We start from the raw sequence: 22,888 nt of genomic DNA, 5'->3' as shown, positions 1-22,888 counted from the left end.
ACCCCCCTTACTCTTACACACCACTGTGTCCCAATGCATCCTGTTAGCTGGAGTCTCAGGCACTTAACCCCCCCCCTATGTGTGGCTCTGGGCTGGCCTGGATTGATTGGATGGGAGAGCAAAGTGTGTGTGTGTGTGTGTGTGTGTGCAACAAGCTCTCATAGTCTCACTACAGAATTATTTCATTATTATCATTTCAGAGACATAACTGAGAGATGAGTAGAATACCTGTGGTGTATTAGCTTGTGGAGATAGACAACTTCCATTCAACATGATTCCAACCTACAACCTTCATTCAACACAATTCCAACCTACCTTGACTTTAGCGCTATCAGAGATGCCATGGCAGTCACCAGAATACTTGGCTCTTTTAAAGCTTGTATATTTTTGTATTTATTAGGATCCCAAATTAGCTGCTGCCGAGGAAGCGGCTACTCTTCCTGGGGTCCAAACAGGATACCACATAACAAATAAAATACATAATATACATTTACATTGCAATTTAGCCATTCAGCAGACGCTCCCATCCAGAGTAACCAATAGCTAGCGCATTCATCTTAAGATAGCCAACCCCATAACACAGTCGTATCCCAACCACATATCACATGAATAATACAATGCAAAATACAACACAAAGTGCATAAAAATGTCTGTGTTTCTCTTTACAGTCTCTGTCGTGCCATAGGGTGTTCTTTTTTTTCTTTTTATTATCATGTTTTATTGCTAGCTTGAATTACCTGGGGTGGAAGAGAGTTCCATTTAGTCATGGCTCTATTTAACACTGTGCGTTTCCCAGCCTCTGTTCTGGACCTAGGGACTGTGAAGAGACCTCTGGTTGCGTGTCTTGTGAGATACCGATGAGTGTCCAAACTGTGTAGTAAGCCACAACTTCCATTCAATGGGATTCCAACCTAACCTTGACTTTAGTGAGTGATATCAGAGATGACATGGCAGACACCAGAATATTTGGCTTTTCTAAGCTTATGGAGAGAGCCACGACCTTCACTGAACTTGATTACAACCTAACATTGACTTTAGTGAGTGCTATCAGAGATGCCATTGGCAGACAACATAAAAAATGCTGATGCAACTTCAGTTCTCCCTGCCAAGGCTTATGAATCAAAGTCTTTGGCATATAAAACAGGTCATCATTGATCTATTGTAAAAGTCAGCGATGTACAGGTGACCTTGTGGTACAAGAAAATAGGTTCTTTGTGACCTTCTAATAACCATTGCCATTAGAAGTGCCAGGGTCACGTGAATAAAAAGTAGGCTCCTTAGTGACATGGAGAATAATACAGAGCTGATGTAATTATGATAATCCTTCCTTAAGTGGCGTACATTTTCTTTGTGCTGCCTTTGACCTTCAGAAGGAAGGCGTGCCTGTGGCAAAGCCTTTGAGTGGAATACAGGAAGTGTTTGACAGTGAATACAAAAGGAATGTGTACAATGAATGAGGGCAAATGTCATTCGCAACCTCGAGTGTACTAACCTTTGTGTAAATTCACAAGTCAAAATAACTGGAATAAATGGAACAAGGATTATTTTTCAGGTGCGTATAAACAGTGCCTTCAGAAAGTATTCATACCCCTTGACTTATTCCACATTTTACAGTGTTACAGCCTGAATTCAAAATAGATTAAATTAAAAAAAAATCTCACCCATCCACACACAATAACCCATAATGAAAGTGAAAACATGTTTTTAGGAATCTTTGCAAATTTATTGAAAATGAAAATCAGAAATCTCATTTACATAAGTATTCACACCCCTGTCAATTTGTAGAAGTGCCTTCAGCGGGGTTTACAGCTCTGAGTCGAAGAGCTTTGCACACCTGGATTGTAAAATATTTACCCATTACTGTTAAAACATTTTTTCAAGCTCTGTCAAGTTGATTGTTGATCATTGCTAAACAGCCATTTTCAAGTTTTGCCATAGATTTTCAAGCCAATATAAGTCAAAACTGTAACTAGGCCACCCAGGAACATTAAATTGCATCATGGTAAGCAACTCCAGCGTAGATTTGACCTTGTGTTCTAGATTATAGTCCTGCTAAAAGGTGAATTTGTCTCCCAGTATCTGTTGGAAAGCAGACTGAACCAAGTTGCTCTGTGCTTATAGCTTTATTCCGTTTCTTTTTATCCTAAAACACTCCCTAGTCCTTGCCGATGACAAGCATACCTATAACATGATGCAGCCACCACCATGCTTGCAAATATGAAGAGTGGTACTCAGTGATATTTTGTGTTGGATTTGCCCAAAAGATACCACTTTGTATTTAGGACAACAAGTTAATTTCTTTGCCACATTTTTTGCAGTATTACTTACAGTACCAGTCAAAAGTTTGGACACACCTACTCATTCAAGGGTCTTCCTTTATTTTTACAATTTTCTACATTGTAGAATAATCGTGAAGACATCAAAACTAACACATATGGAATCATGTATTAACCAAAATAAATTAAACAAATCAAAATATATTTTATATTTGAAATTCTTCAAAGTAGCCACCCTTTGCCTTGACAGCTTTGCACACTCCTAGCATTCTCTCAACCAGCTTCATGAGGAATGCTTTTCCAACAGTCTTGAAGGAGTTCCCACATATGCTGAGTACTTGTTGGCTGCTTCACTTTCGTTCATTCTGCAGTCCAACTCATCCCAAACCATCTCAATTGGGTTCAGGTCGGGTGATTGTGGAGGCCAGATCATCTGATGCAGCACTCCATCACTCTCTTTCTTGGTCAAATAGCCCTTACACAGCCTGGAGGTGTGTTGGGTCATTGTCCTGTTGAAAAACAAATGATAGTCCATCTAAGAGCAAACCAGATGGGATGGCGTATCGCTGCTGAAGACTGTGATAGCCATGCTGGTTAAGCGTGTCTTGAATTCTAAATAAATCACTGACAGTGTCACCAGCAAAGCACTCATACACCTCCTCCTCTATGTTTCACGGTGGGAACAACATATGCAGAGATCATCCATTAACCTACTCTGCGTCTCACAAAGACAAGTCGGTTAGAACCAAAAATGTCAAGTTTGGAATCATTAGACCAAAGACAGATTTGCACCGGTCTAATGTCCATTGCTTGTTTCTTGGTCCAAGCAAGTCTCTTCTTCTTATTGGTGTCCTTTAAAAGTGGTTTCTTTGCAGCAATTCAACCATGAAAGCCTGATTCACACAGTCTCCTCTGAACAGTTAATGTTGAGATATGTCTGTTCCTTGAACTCTGTGAAGAATCTATTTGGGCTGCAATCTGAGGTACCTCTGGGTCTTCCTTTTCCTGTCATTTCTCTTTGCTTATTTGAGCTCTTCATGCCATAATATGGACCTGGCCTTTTACCAAATAGGATTTTCTTCTGTATTCCACCCCTACCTTTTCACAACACAACTGATTGGCTAAAACGCATTAATAAGAAGGAAAGAAATTCCACACAAACTTTTAACATGCATTCCAGTCGACTACCTCATGAAGCTGGTTGAGAGAATGAATGAGTATATGAAGAGTGTGCAAAGAACAGCTACTTTGAAGAATCTCAAATATATTTTGATTTGTTTAACAATTTTTGGTTACTATATAATTCCATATGTGTTATTTCATAGTTTTGATGTCTTCACTGCTATTCTAAAATAGTATAAAAATAAACAAAAACCCTGAAATGAGTAGGTCTGTCCAATCTTTCGACTGGTACTGTAAGTGCTGTGTTGCAGACAGGATGCATGTTTTGGAATATTTTTATTCTGTACAGGCTTTGCACTTCTCTCTCTGCCATTTAGGCTTGTATTGTGGAGTAACTACAATGTTGTTAATCCATCCTTAGTTCTCATAACGCAATCATTAAACTAACTGTTTTAAAATCACCATTGGCCTTACTGAAATCCCTGAGCAGTTTCTGTCCTCTCCGGCAACTGAGTTAGGAAAGATGCCTGTATCTTTGTAGTGACTAGGTTTATTCATACACAAGCCAAAGTGTAATTAATAACTTCACCATGCTTCAAGTAATATTCAGAGTCTGATTTTTACACATCTACCAAATCTGTGTCCTTCTTTGCGAGGCATTGAAAAACCTCCCTGGTCTTTGTGGTTGAATCTGTGATTGAAATTCACTATTCGATTGAAGGACCTTACAGATAATTGTATGTGTGAGGTACAGAGATTGGGTAATCATTCAACCACTAGTATTGAACAACAGAATGAGTTGATGCAACCTATTTGGTAATCACATTTTTACTTCTGAACTTATTTAGGCTTGTCATTACAAAGGGGTTCAATACTTATTGAGATATTTTATTAATTTCGAACATTTTCTTAAAACAAAATTCCACTTTGAAATCATGGGGTATTGTGCATAGATCTGTGACACAAAATCTCAATTTAATCCATTTTAAATTCAGGCTGTAACAAAAAAAGAAGGAAAAAGTAATGGGGTGTGAATACTTTCTGAAGGCACTGTATAGTAGTATACAACAAGGTACAAAAGAAAAAGGTACATCTAACTTGAAGAGTTTTGCTTATTTTATTCAAGTGCTCTCATTGGTTGCTTTGTGCCGACCTGCATCAGAGCTTGGAAGATGAAATATGGGCCATTTGTATTCCTTGTTTCAATTGCATGTCCAACAGCAAATAAATAAATAAAAAGCCAAAAAAAGCTAAACAAAAAAATCTGTGATTGATTCCTCTTGTCCCTCTGCATCTTTATCCGGCTTTATGCCTCTCTCTTAAAAGCAGATCCAAATTCCAATTTGTGCTGTTGTTCTTTTGCTTTCGCCTTGGCTGTGGACTAAGGGAAGCGTGTTTGTTTTTGTCTGTTTTTCAGAGTGGGTATCCTCAAGGGTACAGAAGTATTGAGTCCTGTGTGTCCTACTCTCCTTTCACAATTTCTCTCAGTCAGAGAGCGCGAGCAAGCTTGCAACACAGCCTCTTACGGGATGGGGGGAAATAATCTGTGCATTTTACTTCAGTGAATCCCACACGTAAAGAACAATATGTTCGCAGTTTGAAGCTGTATACATTTTCAGCCCACTAATTTGACAAAGGGTTCACAGCCCCCCCAAAACAAGGGTTCTCAGCCACGAAGGAAAGTAAGACGGAGAGAATACCACAAAAACAACATTGTTTGTTAATGGAGAGCTCATCTCTCTGGTACTTTCCCCTTTATTAGGTGTTACAAAATGTTTTCTGGCTGCTTTGCCTGCTTTTGTGCTACCACTAATGACCAGAATAAACATTGATTTCCAAACATTTAGCCTCGTGACTAGTGCCAACCTCATCCACCTCATATTGTTCCCTCTGAATTGACTCTTAAATTAATTATGCAAATTAGCATCCTTTGAACCCTTTAATTTAACTGTCCGGTACTTCAAACCCCGACATTAGCTGTAATATCTTATCATCAATCATGGCCTTTCAATTCTCGTAAAGAAAAAAATATATAGGCTGCATTAAAACAGATGAATAGGTCAGCTCTTGGAAGGGGGGTTCGTCTGATGACATTTGAAATGCGGCAAAAAAACTGAAAAGAAAGGGAATGAAAAAGAAGATAGGATTCTGGCTCTCGTTTGCCGAGCAAGCGGCCTTCGGAGGGAGACTGCAGTCTAACTGACAGCGTTGTCGACAGCAACGTCTTTGCCGGTGGTAACATGACATCGCCGTGGAGACGGGCCGGAGTGAAGAGAGATAAAAGAGTTCTATGACAGGTGAATTAGAAGTGAGGGCCAGAGATGTGTCTCCCAGCAAGGGAATAACAAGACGGATAGACGGTGTAACACACAGAGGAGAGGAGCAAGGGAGTGAGAGATGTATGTCAACGAGGAGGAGAGAAAATAAAGAGAGAGACAGTGAGGGATATGGAGATTGAGGGAAAAGGAAGGGAAGATGGAGTGAGTTGAGATGAGGAGAAGAGATGGAGTGCGATCCTCAAAGTGCGGAAGTTGGAGAGAACTGGAGAGGGTGAGCGAGAGATGAGATATCAAGAGGGGGAAAGTGGGAGAGAGGGAGGATGAGACGGAGTGTCTGCATGTGAACTGCATTGTTGGTTAAGGGCTTGTAAGTAAGCATTTCATGGTAAGGTCTACACCTGTTGAATTCGGCGCATGTGACAAATACAATTTGATTTGATTTGATTTGAAAGAGAGGAGGGGGGAAAAGCAGAGAACGGTTCAGTGAGACAGAGCAAGACAAGGGATAAGAGAGTGAGGGATGGATTCACACAGAAAAACTGAGATTAAAGGAGAGAGAGGTGTTGCCTGGGGTGGTCTAGTGGTAAACGCCACCCCCTTCAACACATATAGTACAAGTCAAAAGTTTTAGAACACCTACTCATTCAAGGGTTTTTCTTTATTTGTACTATTTTCTACATTGTAGAATAATAATGAAGACATCAAAACCATGAAATACACATACATATGGAATCATGTTGTAACCAAAAAAGTGTTAACCTGTTTAGGATAGGGGGCAGTATTGACACGGCTGGATAAAAAACATACCCGATTTAATCTGGTTACCACTCCTACCCAGTAACTAGAATATGCATATACTTATTACATATGGATAGAAAACACCCTAAATTTTCTAAAACTGTTTGAATGGTGTCTGTGAGTATAACAGAACTCAAATGGCAGGTCAAAACCTGAGAGATTCCTTTACAGGAAGTGGCCTGTCTGACCATTTCTTGAACTTCTTTTCCATCTCTATCATTTACTAAGGATCTCTGCTCTAACGTGACACTTCCCACGTCGTCCATAGGCGCTCAGAGCCCGGGAAAAAACAGAATGTCGTCATTCCAGCCCCAGGCTGAAACACATTATCGCCTTTCTCAAGTGGCCGATCAAGGGACACTGGGCTTATGCTCGTGACCCGACCGCCCCCGCCTTTGGGATTTTTTCCTCTGTTTGCCGAAAAGGAGATTCCCTGTCGGAATATTATCGCTTTTCTACGAGAAAAATGTCGTAAAAATTGATTTTAAACAGCGGTTGACATGCTTCGAAATACGGTAATGGAATATTTAGAATTTTATTGTCACGAATTGCGCCATGCGCGCGACACTTCTTTACTATTTCGGATAGTGTCTGGAACGCACGAACAAAACGACAATATTCCGACCGGGAGTCGTTGTTTTCGTACAAAGACTGAAAATGTAAACATGGAGTCGTCACGTGCACGCGCGCCCCAGTCTCATTGTTCTCAGATCGACCACTTACCAAATGCGCTACTGTTTTTCAGCCATGGCCTGCAAAGTCATCATTCAACGTTCTGGCGCCTTCTGAGAGCCTATGGGAGCATTAGAAAATGTCACGTTACAGCAGAGATCCTTTGTTTTGGATAGAGATGACAAAGAAGGCCAAGAAATGGTCAGAGAGGGCGCTTCCTGTTTGGAATCTTCTCAGGTTTTGGCCTGCCAAATGAGTTCTGTTATACTCACAGACACCATTCAAACAGTTTTAGAAACGTTAGGGTGTTTTCTATACAAAACAAACAATTATATGCATATTCTAGTTACTGGGCAGGAGTAGTAACCAGATTAAATCGGGTACGTTTTTTATCCGGCCGTGCAAATACTGCCCCCTATCCCCAACAGGTTAAATAGCCCTTACACAGCCTGGAGGTGTGTTGGGTCATTGTCCTGTTGAAAAACAAATGATAGTGGGACTAAGCGCAAACAAGATGGGATGGCATATCACTGCATAATGCTGTGGTAGCCATGCTGGTTATGTGTGCCTTGAATTCTAAATAAATCACTGACAGTGTCACCAGCAAAGCAACCCCACAACATCACACCTCCTCCTCCATGCTTCACGGTGGGAACCACACATGTGGAGATCATCCGTTCATCTACTCTGCGTCTTACAAAGACACAGCGGTTAGAACCAAAAATCTCAAATTTGGACTCATCAGACCAAAGACAGATTTCCACCAGTCTAATGTTCATTGCTCGTGTTTCTTGGCCCAATCAAGTCTCTTCTTCTTATTGGTGTCCTTTAGTAGTGTTCTCTTTGCAGCAATAAGACCATGAAAGCCTGATTCACACAGTCTCCTCTGAACAGTTGATGTTGAGATGTGTCTATTAATTGAAGTCTGTGAAGCATTAATTTGGACTGCAATTTCTGAGGCTGGTAACTCTAATGAACTCATCCTCTGCAGCAGAGGTACCTCTGGGTCTTCCTTTCTTGTGGCAGTCCTCATGAAAGTCAGTGACATCATAGTGCTTGGTGTTTTTTGCGACTGTACTTGAAGAAACTAGAATTTTCCACATTGACTGACCTTCATATCTTAAAGTAATGATGGACTGTCGTTTCTCTTTGCTTATATGAGCTGTTCTTATCCTAATATGGACTTGGTCTTTTAAGTAGGACTATCTTCTGTATACCACCTCTTCCTTGTCACAACACAACTGATTGTCATTAAGAAGGAAATACATTCCACAATTTCACTTTTAACAATGCACACCTGTTAATTGAAATATATTCCAGGTGACTACCTCATGAAGCTGGTTGAGAGAATGCCAAGAGTGTTCAAAGCTGTCATCAAGGCAAAGGGTGGCAATTTTGAAGAATCTCAAATATATTTTCATTTGTTTAACACGTTTTTGTTTGCTTATTCTATATGTGTTATTTCATAGTTTTGATGTCTTCACTATTATTCTGTAATGTAGATAATAATAAAAATAAACAAAAACCCTTGAATGAGTAGGTGTGTACTAACTTTTTACTGGTACTGTATGCTCTTCCTAACCAAGTAGATTTGAACCCTGTCACAAACCTTTGTGTCTTTACCGTCTTCTCTTCATTAAAAACATACTAAAATAAAATTATGAAAGAGGGGTGTAGAATAATGATAGGGAGGACGATGTGTCGCTTACTGGTGGCGTTGGTGAGCCGAAAGGTGACAGAGCTCTCAGGGATGTCACACACGTTGCGAACAGTCACCTCACATGTGTAGTTTGCAAAGTCCTTTGGCCTCAGGTTCTTCAGCTTCAGCACCTTGGTCTCCCCCTGCGTGACAGAAAACATTGACTGGTCACACAGATATAACAGTAACACCCTCACTGACCGCATGTGAATAATCTTCACAAAAACACATGCACACAGTACATTTACACAATCTCAGACAAACACCATAAATACCCTGTTGGCACATTTCTAAATGCACTTTTAACCCTCCTGCTGTGTGCCGGTTGAATTGGACCGATTTACAAGTTTTCTCTCTGAAAAATGTAGTTAATTTAATCTGATTGACATAAGGTTCCATGACTTTGTCCACACAGGGCATCTGAACAAACAAAACACATTTTGATGATTTTCATAACATTTTGGGTGTTTTGTTTAACTTTTGTACACCTGTGGTGTTCCCGGTCAAAAATGACTGGTCATTAGAAATTAATGGGTGAGACTACAATTAGTGTATAGAATTAAGTTCAGGCACATGCCCATTCATCAGATGGACACAGTTCCTCTCTCAGACCCCCACATGCATGTATGTTTGAGCACACACACACAAATACACCTCACACCCCTTCTTGGCTTCCATGGCAACCCACACGGGAACCTTTCCCCAATAGAATCTTTCCCCCATGGGAACCAAACCTGTTGTCATTCTCACAAACAACCGCAACATTGTTTCAATAATATATAGAACTTTTCTCGCAGCTCGGTATATAAAGCTTTTTTGAGGCCTTGCTCACAATTCATTCTGTGGCAGCACAATGACCTAATGATATACTGTATGTGAGGATCTTGATCATATCTTTGATTATGACACTGGTGAGGAGGAGGCCAAGAAACTGACAGTGAAGATGCATTAGAGGAGGAAGTGTCAGAAGTTGAAGACAACACAGAATATGATCCAGACCAAGAGACAACCGATGTGGAACAATCCAGTGATGAGGAAGAGGGCCCTGCTGAGGTTATTGTTACATTCCGGTCAAAGAATGGGAATTTGTCCTGGTCTTCATCTCCACCTGAGAGGAGAAGTCGGCTGTCGGCTGAAAATGTTATCAGGATGACCCCAGGGCCAACGAAATATGCCATATCCCAGGTTGATGACATAAAATCCTGACACTATTTAAAAATTTGAATTGGTTTCAAAACAAATCTGAATACAACAGGTGTACGTAGAGTTAATTAAAGTGACTTTGCATAGATGACAACAGAGAGTGGTAGTGGTGTGGAGAGGGGGGGGGCAATGTGAATAGTCTGGGTAGCCATTTGACTAGATGTTCAGGAGTCGCATGGCTTGTGGGTAGAAGCTGTTTAGAAGCCTCTTGGACCTAGACTTGGCGCTCCGGTACCGCTTGCCGTGTGGTAGCAGAGAGAACAGTCTATGACTAGGGTGGCTGGAGTCTTTGACAATTTTCAGGGCCTTCCTCTGACACCGCCTGGTATAGAGATCCTGGATGCCCTGAAGATTTGCCCCAGAGATGTACTGGGCCGTTCGCATTACCTTCTGTAGTGCCTTGCGGTTGGAGGTCGAGCAGTTGCAATACCAAGCAGTGATGCAACCAGTCAGGATGCTATCGATGGTGCAGCTGTAGAACCTTTTGAGGATCTGAGGAGCCATGCCAAATCTTTTCAGTCTCCTGAGGGGGAATAGGTTTTGTCGTGCCCGCTTCACGACTGTCATGGTGTGCTTGGACCATGTTAGTTTTGGTGATGTGGACACCAAGGAACTTGTAGCTCTCAACCTGTTCCACTGCAGCCCCGTCAATGAGAATGGGGGCATGCTCGGTCCTCTTTTTCCTGTAGTCCACAATCATCTCCTTTGTCTTGATCATGTTGAGGGAGAGGTTGTTGTCCTGGCACCACACGGCCAGGTCTCTGACGACCTCCCAATAGGCTGTCTCGTTGTTGTCGGTGATCAGGCCTACCACTGTTGTATTATCGGGAAATGTAATGATGGTGTTGGGGTCGTGCCTGGCCGTGCAGTCATGAGTGAACAGGGAGTACAGGATGGGGCTGAGCACGCACCCCTGAGGGGCCCCTGTGTTGAGGGTATCAGCGTGGCAGATGTGTTGTTACCTACCCTTACCACCTTGGGGCGGCCCGTCAGGAAGTCCAGGATCCAGTTGCAGAGGGAGGTGTTTAGTCCCAGGGTCCTTAGCTTATTGATGAGCTTGGAGGGCACGATGGTGTTGAATGCTGAGCTGTAGTCAATGAATAGCATTCTCACATACAGTTGAAGTCGAAAGTTTACATTCACTTAGGTTGGACTCATTAAAACTCATTTTTCAACCACTCCACAAATTTCTTGTTATCAAACTATAGTTTTGGCAAGTAGGTTAGGACATCTACTTTGTGCATGACCCAAGCAATTTCTCCAACAATTGTTTACAGACAGATTATTTCACTTGTATCACAATTTCAGTGGCTCAGACGTTTACATACTCTAAGTTGACTGTGCCTTTAAATAACTTGGAAAAATTCAGAAAATGATGTCATGGCTTTAGAAGCTTCTGAGTCAATTGGAGGTGTACCTGTGGATGTATTTCAAGGCCTAGCTTCAAACTCAGTGCCTCTTTGCTTGACATCCTGGGAAAATCAAAAGAAATCAAAAGAAATCAGCCAAGATCTCAGAACAAATGTAGACCTCCACAAGTCTGGTTCATTCTTGGGAGCAATTTCCTAATGCCTGAAGGTACCACATTCATCTGTACAAACAATAGTATGCAAGTATAAACACCATGGGACCACGTAGCCGTCATACCGCTCAGGAAGGAGACGCGTTCTTTCTCCTAGAGATGAATGTACTTTGTTGCGAAATGTCCAAATCAATCCCAGAACAACAGCAAAGGACCTTGTGAAGATGCTGGAGAAAACAGGTACAAAATGATCTATATCGACAGTAAAACGAGTCCTATATCGACATAACCTGAAAGGCCGCTCAGCAAGGAAGAATCCACTGCTCCAAAACCGCCATAAAACAAGACAGACTACGGTTTTCAACTGCACATGAGGACAAAGACCGTACGTTTTGGAGAAATGTCCTCTGGTCTGATGAAACAAAAATATAACTGTTTTGCCATAATGACCATGCTTGTTTTTGGAGGAAAAAGGGGGAGGCTTACATGCCGGAGAACACCATCCCAACCCTGAAGCACGGTGGTGGCAGCATCATGTTGTGGGGGTGCTTTGCTGCAGGAGGGACTGGTGCACTTCACAAATAGATGGCATCATGAGGAAAGCAAATTATGTGGATATATTGAAGCAACATCTCAAGACATCAGTCAGGAAGTTAAAGCTTGGTCACCAATGGGTCTTCCAAATGGACAATGACCCCAAGCATACTTCCAAAGTTGTGACATAATGCTTAAGGACAACAAAGTCAAGGTATTGGAGTGGCCATCACAAAGCCCTGACCTCAATCCAATAAACGATTTGTGGGCAGAACTGAAAAAGCATGTGTGAGCAAGGAGGCCTACAAACCTGACTCAGTTACACCAGCTCTGTCAGGAGGAAGTGGACAAAATTCACCCAACTTATTGCGGGAAGCTTGTGGAATGCTAACTGAAAAGTTTGACCCAAGTTAAACAACTTAAAGGCAATGCTACCAAATACTAATTACATTTACATTTACATTTAAGTCATTTAGCAGACGCTCTTATCCAGAGCGACTTACAAATTGGTGCATTCACCTTATGATATCCAGTGGAACAACCACTTTACAATAGTGCATCTAAATCTTTTAGGGGGGGGTTAGAAGGATTACTTTATCCTATCCCAGGTATTCCTTAAAGAGGTGGGGTTTCAGGTGTCTCCGGAAGGTGGTGATTGACTCCGCTGTCCTGGCGTCGTGAGGGAGCTTGTTCCACCATTGGGGTGCCAGAGCAGCGAACAGTTTTGACTGGGCTGAGCGGGAACTGTGCTTCCTCAGAGGTAGGGGGGCCAGCAGGCCAGAGGTGGATGAACGCAGTGCCCTTGTTTGGGTGTAGGGCCTGATCAGAGCCTGAAGGTATGGAGGTGCCGTTCCCTTCACAGCTCCGTAGGCAAGCACCATGGTCTTGTAGCGGATGCGAGCTTCAACTGGAAGCCAGTGGAGAGAGTGGAGGAGCGGGGTGACGTGAGAGAACTTGGGAAGGTTGAACACCAGACGGGCTGCAGCGTTCTGGATGAGTTGTAGGGGTTTAATGGCACAGGCAGGGAGCCCAGCCAACAGCGAGTTGCAGTAATCCAGACGGGAGATGACAAGTGCCTGGATTAGGACCTGCGCCGCTTCCTGTGTGAGGCAGGGTCGTACTCTGCGAATGTTGTAGAGCATGAACCTACAGGATCGGGTCACCGCCTTGATGTTAGTGGAGAACGACAGGGTGTTGTCCAGGATCACGCCAAGGTTCTTAGCACTCTGGGAGGAGGACACAAGGGAGTTGTCAACTGTGATGGCGAGATCATGGAACGGGCAGTCCTTCCCCGGGAGGAAGAGCAGCTCCGTCTTGCCGAGGTTCAGCTTGAGGTGGTGATCCGTCATCCACACTGATATGTCTGACAGACATGCAGAGATGCGATTCACCGCCAGGTTATCAGAAGGGGGAAAGGAGAAGATTAATTGTGTGTCGTCTGCATAGCAATGATAGGAGAGACCATGTGAGGATATGACAGAGCCAAATGACTTGGTGTATAGCGAGAATAGGAGAGGGCCTAGAACAGAGCCCTGGGGGACACCAGTGGTGAGAGCGCGTGGTGCGGAGACAGATTCTCGCCACGCCACCTGGTAGGAGCGACCTGTCAGGTAGGACGCAATCCAAGCGTGGGCCGCGCCGGAGATGCCCAACTCGGAGAGGGTGGAGAGGAGGATCTGATGGTTCACAGTATCAAAGGCAGCAGATAGGTCTGGAAGGATGAGAGCAGAGGAGAGAGAGTTAGCTTTAGCAGTGCGGAGAGCCTCCGTGACACAGAGAAGAGCAGTCTCAGTTGAATTCCCAGTCTTGAAACCTGACTGATTAGGACCAAGAAGGTCATTCTGAGAGAGATAGCAGGAGAGCTGGCCAAGGACGGCACGTTCAAGAGTTTTGGAGAGAAAAGAAAGAAGGGATACTGGTCTGTAGTTGTTGACATCGGAGGGATCGAGTGTAGGTTTTTTCAGAAGGGGTGCAACTCTCGCTCTCTTGAAGACGGAAGGGATGTAGCCAGCGGTCAAGGATGAGTTGATGAGCGAGGTGAGGTAGGGGAGAAGGTCTCTGGAAATGGTCTGGAGAAGAGAGGAGGGGATAGGGTCAAGTGGGCAGGTTGTTGGGTGGCCGGCCGTCACAAGACGCAAGATTTCATCTGGAGAGAGAGGGGAGAAAGAGGTCAAATCACAGGGTAGGGCAGTGTGAGCAGGACCAGCGGTGTCGTTTGACGAGGATCGGATATCGTCAACCTTCTTTTCAAAATGGTTGACGAAGTCATCCGCAGAGAGGGAGGAGGGGGGGGAGGGGGAGGAGGATTCAGGAGGGAGGAGAAGGTAGCAAAGAGCTTCCTAGGGTTAGAGGCAGATGCTTGGAATTTAGAGTGGTAGAAAGTGGCTTTAGCAGCAGAGACAGAAGAGGAGAATGTAGAGAGGAGGGAGTGAAAGTGTATATAATTCAGTGTATGCAAGCTTCTGACCCACTGGGAATGTGATGATAGAAATAAAAGCTGAAATAAATCATTCTCTCTACTATTATTCTGACATTTCACATTCTTAAAATAAAGTGGTGATCCTAACTGACTTAAGACAGGGAATTTTTACTAGGATTAAATGTCATGAATTGTGAAAAACTGAGTTTAAATGTATTTGGCTAAGGTGTATGTAAACTTCCGACTTCAACTGTAGGTGTTCCATTTGTCCAATTGGGAAAGGGCACTGTGGAGTGCAATAGAGACTGCATTATCTGTGGATCTGTTGGGACGGTATGCAAATTGGAGTGGGTGTAGGATTTCTGGGATGGTGGTGTTGATGTGAGCCATGACCAGCCTTTCAAAGCACTTCATGGCTACAGACATGAGTTACCTTTGTGTTCTTGGCCACAGGCACTATGGTGGTCTGATTAAAACATCTTGGTATTACAGACTCGGACAGGGAGAGGTTGAAAATGTCAGTGAAGACACTTGCTAGTTGGTCAGCGCATGCTCGCAGTACACGTCCTGGTAATCTGTCTGGCCCTGTGGCCTTGTGAATGTTGACCTGTCCAAAGGTCTTACTCACATCGGCGGCTGCGGAGAGCGTGATCACACAGTCTTCCGGTACAGCTGGTGCTCTCATGCATGTTTCAGTGTTTTTTACCTTGAAGTGAGCGTAGAAGTAGTTTAGCTCGTCCGGTAGGCTCCTGTCACTAGGCAGCGCTCGGCTGTGCTTCCCTTTGTAGTCTGTAATGGTTTGCAGGCCCTGCTCACATCTGATGAGCGTCAGAGCCAGTGTACTACGACTCGATCTTAGTCCTGTACTGACACTTTTCCTGTTGTTTGATGGTTTGTCGGAGGGTATAGCAGGATTTCTTATAAGCTTCTGAGTTAGAGTCACACTCCTTGAAAGCGGTAGCTCTAGCCTTAAGCTCAGTGCGGATGCTGCCTGTAATCCATGGTTTCTGGTTGGGGTATGTACGTACGGTCATGTGGGGATGACGTCATCGATGCACTTATTGATGAAACCAATGACAGATGTGGTGTACTCCTCAATGCCGTTGGAGGAATCCCGGAACGTATTCCAGTCTGTGCTAGCAAAACAGTCCCGTAGTTTAGCATCTGCTTCATCTGACCTCCTTTTTTTATGTAGTCACTGGTGCTTCCTGCTTTAATTTTTGCTTGTAAGGAGGATATAATTATGGTCAGATTTGCCAAATGGAGGGCGAGGGAGAGCTTGGTATGCATCTCTGTGTGTGGAGTATAGGTGGTCCAGAGTTATTTTCCCTCTGGTTGCACATTTAACATGTTGATAGAAATGAGGTAAAACTGATGTAAGTTTCCCTGCATTAAAGTCCCCAGCTACTAGGAGCGCTGCCTCTGGGTGAGCATTTTCTTGTTTGCTTATGGCGGAATGCAGCTCATTCAATGCTATCTTAGTGCCAGCCTCTGACTGTGGTGGTATGTAAACAGCTACAAAGAATATAGATGAGAACTCTCTCGGTAGGTAATGTGGTCTCCAGCTTATCATGAGAAACTCTCCCTCAGGCGAGCAATGGCTCGAGACTTCCTTAGATATCGTGCACCACCTGTTGTTTACAAAAATACATAGACCGCCGCCCCTTGTTCTATCCTGCCGGTACATCGTATAACCAGCCAGCTGTATGTTGATATTGTCTTCTTTCAGCCACGACTCCGTGAAGCATAGGCATAGGATGTTACAGTTTTTAATGTCCTGTTGGTAGTTTAATCTTCCCAATAACTCGTCCATTTTATTGTCCAAAGACTGCATGTTTGCGAGCAGAATTGAGGGGAGTGGGGGTTTATTCGATCGCCTCCTACTCCTCAGAAGGCAGCCCACCCTCCGGTTTCTCTTTCTCCTCCTCCTCTTCACGCAGATCAATGAGGTCGGGGCCTGTTCCCGAGGTAGCCGTATATCCTCTGCCTCGGGCTCATCAGAGACGTGAAAGAAGAAAAAGGATTCTGCTAGTCCGTGGTGAGTACTCGCAGTCCTGATGTCTAGAAGTCCTTTTTGGTCATAAGAGACGGTAGCGGCAACATTATGCACAAAAATTATTTAAAAAAATATTACAAACAACGCAGATAAACAAACAAAAAAACACAATCGGTTGGGGGCACGTAAAACGTCTGCCTTCTGCTCTGGCATAATTTTGTACTTGTTTGTCCATGCGTTTGTTAAACTTTGACACAAAGTAGTCTGTGATAAATAGGTACAATACATTTCATCTGAGTATTTGTTATGGTCAAAATAATCCATACATTATGCTTATTTGTACTCAAAAACGCTCAGCTCAGGTCAATGAGGCCTACAGGTCATAAATAGCAAATAGAAGTTCACATTTTGTAATGTTCACAAGAACTTAAGTTGATAAAAAGATCTAACACAACATTAGGTGATAATATATGTATTATTATGGATTTATATTCAGCTATAGTTGGGCGGTCATTTTGGACCGTGAACACAGAATTAATTAACATGAAATGAACACAACAAGGAGGGTTAAACACAAAAGTGTTTGAAAGTGGCCACACACACACACACACACACACACACACACACACACACACACACACACACACACACACACACACCAATGTTCTAATATCATAGAGCAGAGAGAATATATCTGATTAAAGGATTCAACATTTATTTGGAATGAGACCATCAGCCAAATGAAATATCATCATTAGAATAACAAATCCATCTATTTTTTCTCTCTTTCTTTCCATATATCTCTTTCACTTTCCATTCCCCTCTCCGTCCATCCTCTCTCACTATCTCGCTCTCTCGCTTCCCCCCTCTCTTCATCTCTCTCTGCAGTCCATAGAACTATATAGAGATTTTCAAACTCTACTTCAATAATGATTTCCAGATAAGCTAGTTCATACTTCATTCCCACGGCTGCCTATTCCACCCATCTATGCCTTGGTGTGCTTCCTAAATGGCAACCTATTCCCTATATAATGCACTACTTTTGACCGGAGCCCTATGGGCCCTTGTCAAAAGTAGTGTAATATAAAGGGAATAGGGTGCCATTTGGGATATGGGCTTGGCTGACTGAGTGGGATTTTTCCTGTCTCATTCTTCCACTGTCGTAGCATGGGAAGAGCTACTCCGGCTAGTTGTGCTCTCAGAGTAGCCCTTTGTAGCAGACCATACAGCTATTTCAATTAAAGGACAACAGAGGAAACAATGCCAGTAGCTAGATGGGGTCAGGGTTGGGGAGTAACGGATAACATGTCATCTGTTACGTTACCAGCTAAAATATTGTAATCAGATTTCAGATACTTTGAAAGATTTTATGATTACTTCTTGGATTCTCTGACATGTGAATTAGAAGTGATGGCCTGAGATCCATCTCCCCTTTTAAGGGAATAACAAGACGCATAGACATTTGTGTGGGAAAAAACGATGACACCTTTCCGTTTTCTTAATGACATTCGAATCAGCATTGAAAAAATACCAAGTTTAAGTTTGTTCCGGCTGAGCGAGTCTGACCACAAGTCAGAGACCACAATGGTGGCACACCAAATGCATTTGATGGATTGCGGGAAAAGAGCAGGAACAGGATTTTGTAGGCTATAGTGAAAGATGTGTCTTCCAATGGTGCGACTGCTGTCGGCATAAAATATTATATGACCAACTTGAATAAACGCTTCAAGGTAAGGACGACAGCGGTGGTGTAGCCTACGGGCTATGGATATTTATTTATTTTATTTATTTCACCTTTATTTAACCAGGTAAGCTAGTTGAGAACAAGTTCTCATTTACAACTGCGACCTGGCCAAGATAAAGCAAAGCAGTGCGACACAAACAACAACACAGAGTTACACATGGAATAAACAAGCATACAGTCAATAACACAATAGAAAATAAAGAAAGTCTATATACAGTGTGTGCAAATGGCGTGAGGAGGTAGGCAATAAATAGGCCATAGTAGCAGAGTAATTACATTTTAGCAAATTAACACTGGAGTGATAGATGAGCAGATGATGATGTGCAAGTAGAAATACTGGTGCGCAAAAGATCAGAAAAGTAAATAAAAACAATATGGGATGAGGTAGGTAGATTTGGTGGGCTATTTACAAATGGGCTGTGTACAACTGCAGCGATCGGTTAGCTGCTCAGACAGATGATGTTTAAAGTTAGGATATCACTTACTTAGGCCCATCATTGATATCTACTTACAGTAGCAATTTAGTGAATCAAACTGCTGCTCTCTCAATTATTTGTGTATTTTTTGTGGATGGCTGTTCACAAATGTATAAGTGTATGTTAACGCAATAATGGTTGAATTGAAAAAGTGTAGCCTAAGCTGCCTATCAATCATTGTTTATGCGACCCATGGACAGCCAGTGAAAAATGTGCTGTTGCACTAGCTACATATAGCTGTGTATACCAGCCTATGGATTCAAAGTTTGAGCGAGTTCCTCCGTTGTAAACTTCGGTGGTATTGTGCTCCACACATATTGTCAAAAATAAGTTTAATATCAGAAGACCATGAGTAGGGCTTTAGTTGCTCAATCTAATTTGTGCTGATTTAAAGAAATGTCCAAAGGCCTAACGGACACTTTTGATAGACTTCAATAGCAGCAAATTATCAAGATATCAAAGTGTCACCCATAGAGGTCCTATTAAATTAAGGGTTTTAATTCATAATTCTATGGTGTCTATTTTTCAACCATGTTTTGAAGCAATGAGCCCAATCATGACAAAAACAGAAACAGTGTAGGCTAATAAGTCCTTCATTTTTGTTTAGGTAAAACAAGTCCTATTGTTGAAGATCAAGGGGTATTTAATTAATTGGAATGACTGGAAATCTGACTTTTTTAATGTAAATAGATAGCCTAATAGTTGTATTATCTGTATTGAAGAAAAAAAACAATGGGTTAGAAGCCTACATAACCATAAAGTAAAATGCAACATCCATGTATGGCCAGTAAAGTCTAAAGTTGATTTATCTTACAATAGATGTCGTTCAATTGTTAATATTCATTTTTATTTTCTAATGACTTAATTTTAAGGGGGAAGTAGTCTAAAAGTACTCATATTACGTTACTGATGTTGGGTAATCCAAAGTTACATTAATGATTACAATATTTGACAGTTAACTGAAACGTATTACATTTACAAAGTAACCGAACCAACCCTGATGGTGTACTGACTGACTCAGAGTTTAACCTCTCTGGGGTAGGGTGCAGTATTTTGACATCCAGATGAAAAGCGTGCCCAAAGTAAACTGCCTGTTACTCAGGCCCAGAAGCTAGGATATTGGTATATTTGGATAGAAAACACTCTAAAGTTTCTAAAGCTGTTAAAATAATGTCTGTGAGTACAACATAACTGGCAGGCGAAACCCCGAGGACAAACCATCCAGGGGAGACAAAAAATTGAGGAAATAGGATTTTCCAATGGTTTTCTATGGGATACCCTTATTAGGAACCTGGTTGCAGTTCCTATGGCTTCCAGTAGATGTCAACAGTCTTTAGAAATTGTTCGATGATTTTCTTTTGAGAAAAGAAGAAGTAGTCTTATTCATTGTAAGTGTCACTCCAGGTGGACTCTACTGTTTTGGTGTGTGTAAACAGCAGCGCGCTCCACATTGTTTTTATCCGGTATTAGAAACAGTTTATTCCGTCTTAAATCTTATAGATTATTTAAGTTTTAGGTTGGATTAGGAATGTTGTTTGAAATGTTTGGACCAAGTTTACAGGTAACTTATTAGATACTTTGTAGGCATGTTGGGCGAGTTGAAACCGGTGTATTTCTGAATCAAACGCGCCAAATAAATGGACATTTTTGGAACATAAAGAAGGACATTGTCGAACAAAAGGACCATTTGTGATGTTTCTGGGACATTTTGGAGTGCCAACAGAAGAAGATCTTCAAAGGTAAGGCATTAATTATATCATTATTTCTGACTTTTGTGGCGCACCTGCCTGGTTGAAATATGTTTTGCATGCTTTTGTATGCGGGGCGCTGTCCTCAGGTAATCGCATGGTTTGTTTTTGCCGTAAAGCCTTTTTGAAATCTGACACAGCGGCTGGATTAAGCACTCCATAGCTTAACGGACACCCTAGAAAATATAGCCCAGGAGGGACAGGAGTGTAGGTCACAGCGAATAGGAGAAAGATTGGTTTTAAATAGGTGAATAGCACAATAAAAATAACTAAGACAGCATAGATAGTGTGGATACTATAGGAAGCTAAAAGAATAACTAGACAATAAATACAAATTTGAAAGTGAGGATATCAGTAGCAATAGGACAAGAAAAAAATACAAAAATAAATACTGAGAATGTTTAAAGAAGGAGAAGGATTGGCGCGAAATACAAATACCTCAAAAATGCTATAACTTCAATTTCTCAAACATATGACTATTTTACACCATTTTAAAGAAAAAGACTCTCGTTAACCTGTTAGGGCTAGGGGGCAGTATTGACACGGCTGGATAAAAAACGTACCCGATTTAATCTGGTTACTACTCCTGCCCAGTAACTAGAATATGCATATAATTATTGGCTTTGGATAGAAAACACCCTAAAGTTTCTAAAACTGTTTGAATGGTGTCTGTGAGTATAACAGAACTCATATGGCAGGCCAAAACCTGAGAAGATTCCATGCAGGAAGTGGCCTGTCTGACAATTTCTTCCCCTTCTTGATTATCTCTATCCATTACAGAGGATCTCTGCTGTTACGTGACACTTCCTACGGCTCCCATGGGCTCTCAGAAGGCGACAAAAAGCTGAATCGTGGCTTTGCAGGCTCTGGCTGAAAAAAAGTAGCGCGTTTGGGTAGTGGCTGGTTACAGTACTGTGAGACTCAGGCGCGTGCCCGCGTCGACCGAATGCTTTGTTTTCTTTCCTCTGTTTACCTAAACGCAGATTCCCGGTCGGAATATTATCGCTTTTTTACGAGAAAAATGGCATAAAAATGGATTTTAAACAGCGGTTGACATGCTTCGAAGTACGGTAATGGAATATTTAGAATTTTTTTGTCACGAATTGCGCCATGCTCGTGACCCTTATTTACACTTCGGATAGTGTCTTGAATGCACGAACAAAACGCCGCTATTTGGATATAACGATGGATTATTTTGGACCAAACCAACATTTGTTATTGAAGTAGCAGTCCTGGGAGTGCATTCTGATGAAGAACATCAAAGGTAATCAAACTTTTGTAATAGTAAATCGGAGTTTGGTCAGGGCTAAACTTGGTGGGTGTCTAAATGGCTAGGCGTGATGGCTGGGATATCTACTCAGAATATTGCAAAATGTGCTTTCACCGAAAACCTATTTTAAAATCGGACACCTCGATTGCACAAAGGAGTTCTGTATCTATAATTCTTAAAATAATAGTTATGTTTTTTGTGAACGTTTATCGTGAGTAATTTAGTAAATTCACCGGAGGTTTGCTAGTTCTGAACGTCACATGCTAATGTAAAAAGCTGGTTTTTGATATAAATATGAACTTGATTGAACAAAACATGCATGTATTGTATAACATAATGTCCTAGGTGTGTCATCTGATGAAGATCATCAAAGGTTAGTGCTGCATTTAGCTGTGTTTTTGGTTTTTGTGAGATATATGCTTGCTTTGAAAATGGCTGTGTGATTATTTTTGGCAGGGTAATGTTTTGCTTTCGCTGTAAAGCCTTTTTGAAATCGGACAATGTGGTTAGATTAACCTCTCCATTCAAACAGTTTTAGAAACATTAGAGTGTTTTCTATCCAAATCTACTAATTATATGCATATTCTCGTTTCTGGGCAAGAGTAGTAACCAGTTTAAATTGGGTACGTTTTTTATCCGACCGTGCAAATACTGCCCCCTAGCCCCAACAGGCTAATGCATGGTAGGAATAATTTGACCACAACAGTGTGTGTAAACCTCAAAGCCATCCCTAACCGGCTGGAGAAAGAGTGACAAGGGCGTGCAATACGACAGTGACTTTTAGCACTTCTGAGTCTACACACTGCCAACCGTTTGGACTAAAGTATGCATTGATTTACTGATCTTTCATTACCAGGCCACTCATGACAGGAAAACCAGGACAAAGGGGGCTGTAATGAGAATAGTTATTACTTGTACTAAAAGTTGTATTTTTTTATTTTATAAATGTACATTTTAATAGGTATGATGTGTGCTAAATTGAGAAATTTGAGTTAAAGTAAGCACTAAGGACTGTTATTCTGAATTTGGGCTGGATAATTTCTAAAATGTTTTAATTATGATTTGGATAAAGCAAGAGTTGCTTTTGAACAGGTGAGGGTTAGAGGCACTGTTTAAATGTATTTGGCCTA

General features: G+C 41.9%; 1 protein-coding gene across 2 annotated transcripts in view; it reads right to left on the bottom strand.

Annotated features, from left to right (window-relative positions):
- The window catches only part of LOC106561882 (MAM domain-containing glycosylphosphatidylinositol anchor protein 1), a 471,396-nt gene that overhangs the window by 183,590 nt on the left and 264,918 nt on the right, over window positions 1-22,888 (bottom strand). For both annotated transcript variants that reach the window (XM_014126165.2, XM_014126164.2), the window contains exon 6: window positions 8,857-8,989. In XM_014126165.2, the coding sequence (XP_013981640.1) occupies window positions 8,857-8,989 (133 nt within the window). The remainder of the gene's footprint in view (window positions 1-8,856; window positions 8,990-22,888) is intronic.

The sequence above is a fragment of the Salmo salar genome, chromosome ssa11 (genome assembly GCF_905237065.1).
Source record: "Salmo salar chromosome ssa11, Ssal_v3.1, whole genome shotgun sequence".
In the NCBI taxonomy this organism is placed as follows: Eukaryota; Metazoa; Chordata; class Actinopteri; order Salmoniformes; family Salmonidae; genus Salmo; species Salmo salar.
The sequence above is the reverse complement of the archived record's forward strand: the minus strand, read 5'-3'. Positions and strand labels throughout refer to the sequence as shown.